This window comes from Athene noctua, chromosome 20 (genome assembly GCF_965140245.1).
Source record: "Athene noctua chromosome 20, bAthNoc1.hap1.1, whole genome shotgun sequence".
NCBI lineage: Eukaryota > Metazoa > Chordata > Aves > Strigiformes > Strigidae > Athene > Athene noctua.
In genome coordinates, this window is record NC_134056.1 from 11,155,545 (window position 1) to 11,169,103 (window position 13,559).

At 49.5% G+C, this 13,559-nt stretch overlaps 1 protein-coding gene across 1 annotated transcript; it reads left to right on the forward strand.

Annotated features, from left to right (window-relative positions):
* The first annotated feature begins 966 nt into the window (after positions 1–966).
* Positions 967–12,918, forward strand: LOC141968712 (ectonucleoside triphosphate diphosphohydrolase 2-like). The gene is made up of 9 exons (XM_074923733.1): positions 967–1,080; positions 3,310–3,427; positions 5,091–5,241; positions 6,000–6,159; positions 7,428–7,655; positions 8,659–8,931; positions 9,903–9,998; positions 11,543–11,674; positions 12,688–12,918. The coding sequence occupies exons 1-9, from the start codon at positions 967–969 to the stop codon at positions 12,916–12,918; spliced, it is 1,503 nt and encodes a 500-aa protein (XP_074779834.1).
* The last annotated feature ends 641 nt before the right edge of the window (positions 12,919–13,559 follow it).

Consider the following 13,559-nt stretch of genomic DNA (forward strand, 5'->3'; position numbering starts at 1 on the left):
CACACTGTTGTATTAAATTTCTTCATATTTTAACCCGGGGTTTGTGCCTCACTGCCAGCCTGACCGGCTGAGGGTGGGGGAGGGACAACGGCAACGTGGTCTCCGGTCCCGGCAGGGCCTAAACCAACACATGGGACTAACACATTTTACTTCAGAAATTCTGTTTTCAGGGACATGTCTTTTTGGCACTGGAAAGGAGAAAGCAGGTGCATGTTTTGTAAAGTCTGGGGATTAGTTATCTTTCATGGGGAGGCTGTCAGCAAGGGGTGTACAGGCACCTGCCCTGACACTGGCCTTCTGAGTGGCAAAAGACCCGAGCAGCCCCCACTGTCTCCTACCCACAACAAAGACCAAACCAGCCAGAGTCTCCTGCGGGTGGAAACCCAAATGTGCAGATGTTTTCCTGTCCCAGGTGCCAAATGAGAGTGAACAAGGGGGCGGGAGCAGTCTGAGTGCTCACACTCTGCCCCAACCCGATGGACACATGCTTGCAGGGAAGCACTCCAGGTCCACCCTGCAGCCCTCAGATATAAAGTAAACCCAGTGACAAGGAGTTTCCCCACTTCTAATTTTGGCAACTAGCCCTGTCAGGCGCAAAATACCAAACAGATGAGTTTTGCCTGCTTATTACACAGCCGAGTTAACCCCACATTTCTGTTTACCTCAACCCTGTCACCTGGGGCAGTTTCGAGGTTGCACCGATGCCTTTGCAAAGCTAGCACTGGAACAGGCATGAAGTCGTCGTTTTATTTATTGCATGGAGAGATGGAAGGGAGAGCTGCCTGACGCATTGCAGCATGGCCCACGCGCTCCTTGTGGTCCCTGTGGCTTGGGGCTGGGCTGAAGTCAGAGCCTGGTCCCAGCCCCGCCTTTCTCCTCTTTTTAAAGGTTGTAAAAAGCAGCTGCTGTCAGTTTGCTGCTCCTCTGCTTCCTCTTTTGACTCTTTGTGAAAGGAGAAAGCGCTTCATGTCTTGGCGTGAACTCCTTCCCCCCTGGCTGGTGATCGCAGCGGGACTGACGGGCATTGTGCTCCTTTGCGTCTCCACTAAAGATGTGCCCATCACCCCTCTCAGGACCAAGGTAAGGGTGCCCGCCTGCCCAAGGTGTGGCCAAGCCGGGGGTCAAGCAGGGCAGTAAGCAGAGGACCTTCTCCTTGTCTCTGGGGCTGCTTCTTAAGGAGAACCTGCTTGCTGCCTTGTGCAAGCTGGACATTTAAACTAAAACCTGGTGTGTTTTGCTGCTTTTTACATTCATTGCACTACTGACTTGGTTACCAGCCCAAAACAAACTGAGGAGGGGACTAGAACAAGACTGAGGATGGGTCTTATCCTTCAACATGCTGTAGCTTTTCAAAGCAAAAACAAGACAACCCCTTTGGCTGGTCAGGAAAATACAGGCTGGATATCATCCAGCAGAGATGCTCACCACAGGCTGAGAAGAGGCAGCCCATGTCAGGAGCTACCCCAGAGCAGCAAGGGACCAGTGGTGTCAGTGGAGGGAAAGACCAAGTCCCTCTTGAAAGTCAGTTGGAATTTGGCCCTGAACTGCTGCTTCTGTCTTTACAAAAAATAATTATCTTCCATACCTTTTCCTCTTCTGTCCTCTTTTGATTTTAACCAAAGAACCAACCTGTTCTATGCAGCAGGGTCAGATCTGCCCAGTGACAGGGGGGTTAATGCCCATCCACTCTGCCTCTTGATGCATCAAGGCTGAGGCAAGATCAAGTGGCACGCTACGGTTTACTTGAACAGGAGTAGGTTAACCTGTGAGTTTAGAGATACTGCCCCTTCTCCACACTCCTCTTGGAAACAAAATTGGATTAAAAATAACCCCTTATTCCTCCATGCTCTGCCCAGCAAGCACTTTGCCCTTCCCTGGTGTTGAGCTGGGGCAGAAACACAGTGATCCCTCCTCCTCCCTTGTGTTCCCAGTAGCAGCCTCTCATTTTGTGAAGGAGGAAAAATATCCAGGTTCCTCTGCCAATACCATTTGTTTCTTCCTCTTTTGCGGCAGCCGACGTGTCCCTGTGAGAAATACGAGCTGTCACTCGTGTGGGAGGATGCCAGCAGGCTTGGGCAGGGAGCTCCATCCTCCTCCCGCATTTCTGCTCCATCTCCTGGCCCAGGCGCTGTGTCTGGTGCAGCTGGTTGCTCCCAGGAAGGCAGTAGGCAGACAGCTTTGCTTGGAGGCTGCAGCTAGACTCTGTTTCGTGCTACAACCCTTCCGACCATGTTAGCATCCACCTCTCAGAAGATCTCTCCTGCCACTCAGTTACAGCTACAGCTATTTCTGTGCAAGACACAGCTTAGACCGTACCCTGCCATGCACCTTCTAGATCTCACAAGTTTCTTTCCCATCTGTGTAGGACATGTCCCAGTTTGGGGTCATATAACAGGGGGGAGAGGAGGAGACCCTAGGCTAGCACTGGGGCTATTTTGAGTGTGGAGACATCCAAAACAGCCACAGTGCTGTGCTGCAGGGGAACCCAGTGGCATCTCACTTCCTAACCCTCACAGAAGAGGTGCAGATCAGCAAGCAGCAAATAGACCAGACACGGGGCTGCAGAGACTGAGAAAGCCCTCGACCTCACTGCTAGGCAATAGGAGAACTGTCAGTGGATAAGGTGTTGAGAAATCTCATGTCACTGCTGTGGTTTCTGCCAAGACATTATCCCAGTCACCTCAGGGCTGCTGCACTGGACAGTGTAAGTGCAGGCTGGTCCCAGCGTGCTGCAGCTCCCACGGGCCTGGCACACATCGGGGCAAACCCGACCCATGTCACACCACCTCTGCAGTGGGGCATCAAACACGTGTGGGAGTCTCGGGTTCCTCAGAAGCAGGAACAAGCCGCAGCCCTGCGATTCCTGCATGAAACCCCTTATCTCCTTAGCAAACCAATTCAGCTTCAGCAGCACTTTGAGTCCCAGAATCAGGTGAGAGCCTGCATAGTGCCATCTCCCACTGCTTTAGGACCTGTTTTTCCTGAGTTCCAGGTGGCTCAGCTCTCAGTGGAAGCCCTCTACCTGATTTCAGGAACAGCTATGGAGCATGCCACTGTAGGGCTGATGTATTTCTGGGTGTTACTCCATTCCTGCTGCTCCTCATGTATATTCAGAAATGCAAATGATTCTTTGCAAATCCACATCGGCTTCTGGCTTCACCTTTTCTTTGAATGTAAAAAGCTAACACAGATACTGCAGTGCACACCCAGGGGTTACTCAGAATACCTACATGATGCTGAGTAACCCTACAATAACAAAGCAGCATGCATTCGGTCGTGTTTATCTAGACTGTTTTGGGGGTTTTCCAGTATGCCATTGTTCTGGATGCTGGCCCATCCCGCACTATCCTGTTCATCTACCAGTGGACCACCACCAAGGCAAACAAGACTGGGGTGATCAAGGAATGTAGTTCCTGCCCTGTGCAAGGTAAGGTGCCTGATTCATACTTGGTGGTCTGTGGGACTGGCATGGGATGGATAGAAACCCAGAGATCTGTGCATGGACCGTTGCTGCAATTTCCTTGGCTCCTGTATCATCTAGCTGTACACTGAAATTGTGGTGATGGTGAAGCACAAACTGCTTATTTTCAGCACGGGTCTTCTCAACATGGGCAGATTTGGCCATACACAGCTGGACATCAGAGCACTCGGCAGTAGCAGGTGACAGGTTTTTTGGCCTGCTGCAGGCAGGGAAGCACACAGAGAGGATGGGACTCATCCTGATGTCCACGTGGATCAGTGGCAGAGCCAAGTTGCTGAGCTTCTCAACCAGGCAAGACAGTGAACAGCAACGGAGACAAATCTGGCTGCAGGGTGACTCCTGGTATCTTCTGCCTCCTCTTGACTGGGCAGTAAGTGGTGTAGCTCCAGGACAACAGAGGTGCAAAAGACTCCAGCCCCCTATGTGCAATTTGACAGCACAAGCATGAGTTCAGTTTGGTTTTAGGTGTCACATTTTGGAGAATATTGGGGTCTCCCTCACTAGTTTGAATGAGTTTGGCCCTGCCAAAACCAGCTGAAAGGGCTTCATGCATTAACGCTTGGGGTTTTTCTTCCCTATCTCTCAATCTTGCTTTGATGTTGAAGCCTGATTATAGCAGGATGCTGGGAAACCCTGAACTCTCAGTACCAGTGTGCTGCGGAAGGGCAGCTGCACAACAAGCAGGGCAGAGGATTTGTGCCCTTTCAGACTGTAAGCAATACAGACCACCCACAGAAGAAGATGCAATATGGGCTCCGTGAAACTTTGTAGGTGTCCCTTGACTGCTGCCACATTCCCCTGCTGGGTTAAAACCAGCAACTGTAGCGTGGTGCAGCAGTTTGTCAGCAACAAGAGGCCAGGCAGGTCTCTCACTCAGATGTGAGTAGTCCTCTGTGCGTGGCAGTGCAGTCACAGCCTTTCAGTAGCCATAGGCAAGCTGCAGCTCAGCCCTATACAGGGCCCAGGAGAGCCAAGCACGTGGTGAGGGAGTCATGCAGCTGGGAAGACAAGTGGGCCAGAGGATGGGGAAGTGAGGCTCTTTCTGGGTAGTAGTTAAAAATTACCATTTAAGACTCCATTGGAACTTGCTGGAAAGATGAGTCAAGGCTTGCACACAGCTTCTCTCTGCACAGCACCAGCTTCCTCTAGAGCAGGGGTGTCTTGCTTGCAGGCACAGGGCTCAGAAGCCATCTCCGCCAACACAAGAGGAAGTGGCTGGAGGAGAGGTGACACATCAGCCTCAGATCTGTCTGCATGACAGTGTGTCTTTTTGCTTATCTTTTATAGCAGCTAAAGACACATGTTGTCTTCTGTGGGCTGAGGCAGCCTCAGCTGTTGCAGCAGTCACGTGGCTGATATGTGGTCATTTATGGGATGTCTCAGCAGCAGAACTAGGGCTTTCTTAGTGAGATTTGGGATTTACATGCACATGTGTTTTGCTCCCAGTACCATACTTCAGCAGGACAGTTACCTGGAGGAACTCCTTAATTCTGCCTATGACAGGTCCTGTTTTTATCCATGCCCTAGGACAGCAACCTCTTGGGTAACAGCTCTCACACTTCTCTCATACTTTTCCTTAGAAAATTTCATTCTTTCCCCTGGTCCTCAGGTCCAGGAGTCTCCAACTACTCAGATTCTCCTCAGAAAGTAGTGAAGAGCTTGGAGCCATGTTTGAACTGGGCCCAGAAAGAGATCCCAGCAGATCAGCACAGCCAAACCCCCCTCTACTTGGGAGCAACCACCAGCATGAGGCAGCTGAAGTGAGTGAATGTTGCAAACCCACACCCAGAGATCAGCACACGTCATGCGGATCATTCCGTAAATGCATCTCACCCTGTCTGCTCTGCAGTGTTTCATCCCTAATCTGCTAGTCAGGTAAACCTTCTTCAGGTCCTGATGTACTCAAGAGGAATACGGTATGGCTGTGTCTCCACACGGACCCCCCAAGCATCCATGAGGATGACAGTCTTGCTACTGCTACCAGTCTTTGTAAAGTCCCCTTCACAATTAGGGCTTCTCAATTAGTGCTTGGGAAAATACCTGTCAGACTGGAAGCGGAAGCATTTTCAGTTTATGTGACAGCCCACATGGGCTTGCAGGGGTGTTTCTTGTCAGCAGGTTGGGAATGGTGGTGAAGATCCACCTTATACACACTTTTGTGGACCCTGTTCTCAGACACCTAATTTCTGGGACCTTTATCTCCTGTTAGATACTGGGGAAAAGTAAGGTCTGGAGGGGACCAGGTCAGTGGGGCAAGGCCATGGATTCCCTCAGTGACAGAGGGCACTAAACTCCCATATTCTTGAGTGGTGGCACAACTGTTCAAGTCATCCCTCTGCTGTTCTTGCCCCCAGTGCCATGCGAGGGAAGTAGCAGAAGTGGGATTGTCACTGTGTCTCTGTGTTAACTACCCAAAGTGGGGAGCAGAGCAGAAGCCCTGCAGCTGTGGCCCCACTGCAGGCTGCTCCTGGTAGGGTCCTGTAACAATAAATGTACCTTCTTTTTCTTTTCTCTTTAGCCTCACCGATCACATACTCTCTGACAGTCTCCTTGCAGCCCTGACTGCGGCCCTGAAGTCATACCCCTTCAACTTTCAGGGGGCACACATACTGTCCAGTCCAGACAAGGAAGCATTCAGCTGGGTTGCTGTCAACTATGTCCTGGAGAACTTCTTCAAGGTAAAGGACGATCTTGCCTGGCAAGCACAGAACTGAACTGAGCATTAACCAACAGCTACAGAGACATGTGGAGGGATCGTTAAAACCCTGTACTTTAAATAGTGCTTAAGCACAACTTCCACTGCCTTTTAGAGGAGGCAGGTTATATCCCACACCAGCTGGTTGGGGAACAAGATGTGAGACAGCTGTAACTAGGTTGAAGGACCAAAACTCTAATACAGCCTTTCATGGACACGTTCATGCAGTTGCCCTAACAGAGGTGAGGCTGACTGGACAGCACATCCAGCATGCTCACATAGATGACCGTATGTAGTCTGGCCCTGGGGTGTCAGCAAGAACTCTGGTGGTCAAACAGGCGTTGCTGCGGTCTGTGGGGTGCTGTGGGATTGCCGCTGGAGTCCAGCTGTCCCACAGGACATCTTGTGGATGGTGGACAGAGAAGCAGAGTCTTTTGCTGCAAAAGCCCATCAAATTTCCTCTCATTGAGACTAGTGAGAGTGCAGCTGGCTGTCCCCAGCATAGGGGCCTGGTCTGTGTTCAGAAGGCACTCATTAAATAAAAAGAGTACATTTTAAGTTTCCTTGCTCTACCCATGGCTTCTCCAGCCAAAGGGTCTCAAAAATAATTCAAAGGGCAAGAGAAAGGTGGGTTAGACTGAGTTGTTCCACATCAGGGAAGTGAAAGGCAGTTCTGATAACAAGCATGCACTGGTTAGGGAGTTGCTAGCCCTACTGGCAGCAATACAGCCTCCCCCAGCCAGGGACAGAGTGCTTACACCCATGTAAACTTTCCTGCCTGTACTTCAGCTAACTTCAGCATTGCCAAAATCAGTTCTGCAAGACTGCAGAAGATGAAACACAGGGTTCTTCTGACAGGACGATCCCTTTAGCATCAAGGCACCACTTGAAGCCCTTATCTTCCCACCTGGAAACCTCCCTCCCATTCCCTACCACCACACGCTCTCCTCTCTCCCCTGCTCCTACCTGCTGAGACCACTGCCTTGAACAGCCATCCAGGATGGCAAGCCCTGTTTGCTCTCGCTGGCTGTGCAGAGCTCTCTGTGCAGATGGCAGTGCTTGTACAATGGCTCCTCTGTTTCCTCCAAAGGCACCAGTTCAGCATCCTCATGTCCTGTGCGTAAAAAAAATAAAAAAATTTGGGCTGTACTAACGAGAAAGCTGCTTTCTCCCTCTGTGCACTAATGCATCTGACTGCAACCCTGATGTAGAAGTCTTAAGAACTGATCTCTCTGGTTCTTTTTGGGTCAGTACGACTGGCGAGGACAGTTGGTCCCCTCTGGAAAGGGGATGGCAGGAGTCCTCTCCGTGGGAGGGACCTCAACACAGCTCACCTACAAGGTGGAAGAAGAGAACCAGGCATCAAAAGAGGGAGTGAGGCTGCAGCTGTATGGGCAGATGCACAGCGTGTACACTCATCACTGCCCCTGCCATGGCATGGACCAGCTCCGCAGCAGGCTGCTCTCTATGCTCATTCGAGTGAGTATCTGCTAGAAGGGCAATTGCAAGGTTCCTGGGTACAATATCAATAAATGACAGTTGCACAAGGTGTAGCTTCTAATGGGCAAAATGTCTTTAGTAGAGGACATTTGCATATATCTAAAAAAGCCCAGTGCATTTGTGAAACATACTCTCTATGCCCAAATCAATGTCCTCCAAGCAGATGCAGAGGCACTCATTTAAGAGTTTCCTAACTGAAGACACTATTTGGCTCCTTACTTAATACACATGAACACAAAACTGCTCTCCAGAGGTGCTGAAGAAAGGCAAAGACTTCCCTTGGCTCCTCTGAACTCCTCCTCCATCTCAGAAGGGGAGCCAGGAACAAACTGGGACCTTCCATTTGGTATTTAACCCCAAAGCATCTTTAAAAGAGCAATATTTCATTTTGAAAAAAAGCAGGTGTTTTGGTTCTTCCTTTATTTCACTCAAGGGAGGCAGGATCTGATGCAAACTGAGGAATCATTTTAGTCTCCACCAAAACTGAATTTATGAGAAATAAAGCACACCTCCCCTTAATTGAGACCTGAGTGTCCTACATGGAGACCCACTTCACCACAGTTATATTAGGGGATTCTTAGAGATAAGAAGTATCGATTCTTGATGGGTTGAGCCATTTGGGAGGCAGACCAGAACAGCCCCTTTCCTCCAACAGTGAAGAGTACAGGATTCACTGAAACTGTATTTCTGGTCTAAGGGAGCAGGTAGGGCTGGGACTCCTCAGCCTCCCACTGCAGGTCCTGTCATTGCAGCTTGCCCTGAACTTTGCAGGAGCTGGGACCCTGCTGCATCAGTCTGGGCCTTGAAGTTAACTAGCTAAGATAAGGTTTGGCAAACCTTTTGCATCCCTCCTGCTCAATTACAACATTGTGGTGCCAGAGAAAAACTGTTCTTCACTGTTACATTTTGTCTTCCTTTGTGAAGCCTAGGGATGCCAACCTCCTCTCCTGCTGCCTCTGTCCTTCTTTTGTTCTGCCTCTAGGATCAGAGAAGTGCTAAAACTGTGTCTAATCCCTGCTGGCCCCTCACCTATTTCCGGGAAGTGCAGTGGAAATCAGTGCATGCTGGGCCTTGTGCTGTCAGCGATGACACATCCAACATCCCTGGCCCCGAGGAGTTCTTCAACATCACCGGCTCCAGCAATCCCACCTCCTGCAAGAGACTTGTGCAAAGCCTACTCAACTCTTCCTCTTCCTGCAGCTTCTTCAAGCATTCCTTCAGCAGTGTTTTCAAGCCCCTCCAGACCAGGTTTCTGGTGGGTTCTCATTTACACTGGGGTAGGCAACTGGTATGGAGAACCCATGAAATGAGACCAGTTTGATTATTAGTGAATACAGTGGGAACAGCCAAGCTGTGCCCTCTGCTAGCCAAGCGAGCCAGCACTCTGGCTAATGCTGCACATGTACACTCCTGCCCTCTCCCCCTCATTGGCACCAGCTGTTCGAATATGAACCACAGGCTTCCCACCAACAGCTGTGGTAGGGCTTTCTTCACCCATGTCTCAGCAACGCCTGCTTGTGAGACAAATTTAGGGGCTTCACAGAGCCAGGAGTGATAGGACAGCCAGGAGTTGCATGTTGAGCAGGTCTTCCCACATGAAGGCCGAAGATCCTCTGCCACTCCCCTCGCAAACATCTGGGCACACTCCACCACAAGCATGGATCCAGTGTTCAAAGCTGTTGGGTTGTTAAGCCAGGACCAGATCAAGATCCTAGGACAAACCTTAAACCCTTAAACAATGTGTTTAAGGATCGTTTAGATGAGCTGTTGGGGGATGTGGGGTAGGGGAGAACTTTGTAGAGTCAGGCTGATGGTTGGACTCGATGACCCCAAGAGTCTTTTCCAACCTGAATGATTCTGGGATTCTGGGATTCTGTGAAACCGAGTGCATTTCAGAGGGAGGAATTACAGAAATCTCCCCAGCTCCCTGCTCCTGAGAGCCTCCCATGGACAGCATGCAAAGGAGCATAAGGACTAGTTTACTTACCCAGGCAGGGCCGGGAAGGCCGCTGCACACGAGCTAGAAACAGTCCAGTTTCCATCTCCAGGCAGTAACAGATCTGCTTGTCCTCCCCACACCCATCAGAGGCACCGTAACCACCCACACTGAACGGGCACCCTGGCAATGCCCCCCAGCCACTGCCACTTACTTCCTATAGGCACTGTTTGCAGTGCAAGGGTGCAGAGCACAGTCCAACCCGATGATTATTTTTGCTGCTGTTGTAGGTGATTTCCGAGGCCATGGACTTCATGAGAGAAACTGTGCTCTCTCCTGACTTGGGTCAGGCTGTCGACAGGATTTGTCGGATGTCCGTTAAAGAGGTAACAGTGGAATAACTTCGGGTGAAGGGAGAGTGGGAAGCAAGGAACAGTCTGTTGTAAAAGCCCATGGGGCTCAGACTGACAGCCATAACTAACTGGCTCCCTCAGGGAAAAGCTTAGATTTGCCTGGATTTTGGTTTTGGTTTGGTGTTGGGGTTTTTTTACTTTCAGGAAACAGGCTCCACTTATTTTCATTCCTCTCAACTCCCAGCTGGACTTAACTAAATGAAAAGCCATAGCTGCCTTTTACTACATATTAAGGAGTAAATAGGAAGGCTGTCTACTCGCTCCTGTAGATCACCTTGGTCTTCCTGTTACCGTCCTCTCCTTAAGTGCAAGGAACACATCTGCTCAGACTCCAGGGGCTTTCCCATTTCACCTGGGTCCATGGAGACCAAGTCAGTGGGAATTTGTATGTTCTTTCCCTCAGTTGGTGGCTTATGGTGTCACCCTCATTCGCACCTACACTGACCAAGCATCCACAGTAACATTCAAGTTGGACAATTCCTACAGGGTTTGCTAAGGGGGTAGCAAAGCCCATAAGCACTTCCCTAAAACTTTCTCTTCCGAAGAGAAGAGAAAGATCTTGTTAATGCTCCTATTGAGAAAAAGGCTGAAGCATTAATCTAATTAGAGAGCAGAGAATCATAACAAGTGGTTCACCTGCAAAGCAACTGTAGGAGACCTGGCTGCCAGTCCTGCTGCTTTTGGAATTGTCTGGTCTTTAATAAGAGGTATTTCTTTTATTCCATGTCTGCACAGAGTGAGATGGTAGGTGATATTTCCACAAAGCTAGCACAGCACCCAAAAGAACTTCAGTGTATTTATACACTTGAAACCACACAAATACATGTTTACTGTAATGAACATTGGGGAGCTTCTTATCACTTTGTCCCTCACTGATTAAGAATGTGCATCATCTCAATTTAAAGTTACCATGTCTTTGAATTATTCTGTGCAAACTCAAAGGGTGAGGGGGGAGCACGTCTTCTTGGTCTTAAATTGAGTCAGTGGTCGTGGCCTCTCCCCACTGCCTTTACTTTTCCCCCAGTTACTGCCGATTTCTGCTGACTTCATGCTTCTCAGGCATGATTATCCAGCCTCTGGCTCCTTCTGGCTCAGGATGTTCCCCTCTTATCAATCTTTTAGTTCCTCTTGAAGGGTACCGTCCTTAGCAAGGCCTGCAGTGTTGATATGAAGCATCAGGCTTACAGACAGAGCCAGTGATGAGTGGTCCTCCTCAGATCAGTGCAGTACATTCGGCCTAAATGAAAGTATCACTATAGCTTAGGCTTTAACCCAAACATATGGTTTTACTTAGTCTACAATAAGGTGGGAACAAAGGCACAAAGAGATGACCCTGGTCCCCAGACCACAGCCCAGTGGGTGCAGGAAACAGCTTCAGTCTGCACGGGACACAAACCCTTCCTCCAGTCCCACAGTCAGCCCCAGAGCAGGAAAGGAGAAGTTATAGCAGGCCTGAAATATAGCTACTGAATATTTACTTTTATTTTTTCCCCATCTTCTTTTGGAAATGACACCAGCTGGTTAAGGAGTCCCAAACAAGCCTGGATACACTTGCTGATTACTGTGTTGTGTCTGCCTTCATCTTTCATCTCAGTACAGAGGGATACATGTTTGACTTTGACAGGTCTGTTTGGACTGCATTCCAGAAGGTCAGTTACATACAGTGTAGTATTTCCAATTAGGAGGGAGGGTTGGTTTCAGTAAAGCCAGCTTGTCCCCACTCCTACAAGCCCTAACCAGCTAGGTTTCTCCAGCACGATGTTTTTTGCAAAATAAATTCACAGTCGTGATAAGCAAGAAAGCCAGTGTCAGAGATCTAGAGATTACACTTGTCCCCACTGAAAAATAGATGGGTCAAAAACCTTACCTGGAGCAAAACCATGTTTATGGGTCTATGCCCAACGGGGAAGGAAGCATGGATTCATCACCACTTAATGCTAAGGACAGACTGCTGATAATATTTCCTGAGCTAAAAGGTGCTGCCTCACCTCTCTGCAATCACCTTTATACTAGTGAGGGTTTACAACTGGCTTATAAAGTCTGAAACTGCTTCAGGATCTGGAGCCCCTAAGGAAAGGAGGATTTGATTCAGGTCCTCCCCCTCACAAAAGCAAGCCTATTTATTCGCAGACCTCTTCACAACTCACAGCAAAGGCATGGTCCCACTGAGCAGGGCTGCAGCAGGGGCAGTGGGTCAGTCAGCCCTGTGGTGACCAGGCAAGGTAAAGACATAGGTCCGGGGTCCATCCGGGACCCCCAGGGAAAGCCAGAGACAAGCCACCTACAACATAGGTCTGGGGTTCAACCAGGCAACAGGACCAGAGACAGAACTACCCACAGTGTAGACCCGAGATCCACCTGGGAAAGCCAGTAAGCAGGAGAAGGAACAGCACACACATGCAGCACAGCTCAGGAAAGAGGCAGCTCCCAGGCCCATGGGCAGAGGGGGTGGGTACAAATGCCGGGTGAGGTTGGGCAGAGCAATTAAGGCCTATTAGTGCAGTCAGGGCACTGGGAGTGGGAGAGTTCCTCATTTCAAGCCTAATCCTTGGATCAGTCTCAAATATTAAGTATATGAGGCCTTGGGTCTGTGCACAGAAACACATTTGAGGTGCAGACTATCTCCTTCTCTTCTGACCTCTTCTCCTTTTTATTTCAATAGATGGGTGATACATCATCTGGCTGGACTCTTGGGTACCTGCTGAGTCTGACCAACACCATCCCACAGGACAGCCCAAGCTTCCTCAAAGGGATTGAACCAGGGGTCTGGTCTTTGCTCCTTATCCTTTTCGTTGTGCTGCTCACTGGCTCTTTCATGCGCATCTCATACCGAGTCATGGTCAAGGAAAACAGCTTCAGTAACAGGAACAGCAGTGTTTTTGATGACAACTGACATTCTGGGGCTCGATGCTCTTGCCAGAGGTATACAGGGTATACACAGAAATCACACAGGTGTAAGTCACTAGAGGATGCAAGTGATTTTCCTGCAGGACTCCCAGAGCCTCAGCGCCTTATTTCAACCTGCTAGCACTTACACTACTGTACCTTGAGACAAGGGATCCTGCTCCACAGGAAACCTGGGATTCCCGGTGGATGGCAAGCTACTCATTCTCCAAATGAGAGCAGCCTGCACACATCTTGCTTGGGCTGCAGCTGAGATTACTCACATCAACCTAATGAAACAATGCCTCGGAGCAGGCAGGCTCTGAGCTATTGTACAGTTAATATTGAATAATCCTGCCTAATCAGGAGAGGTGGTGACTGAAAAAAGGCTCTGTTCTCTTCTGTGCCCACAAGAGAGACAGTACCTGCAGTACTGCCACTACTGAAGAATGGAACAGCATCAAAATATAGTCAGAATGCTAACAGCCAATTCACTTCTGTGTTCTAGGGTAAAAGCAGATATTTTCTGCCTATAACTACTGAGCTGTCTGTTCTTCCACCTCAGTGATGGTTTCCATGTGTCCCTTCCAGCGAATGCTCCTGCTGACCAAGAATCCTTCAAAAGCAATGGTTTTTAGTCTTGCTCTCTAC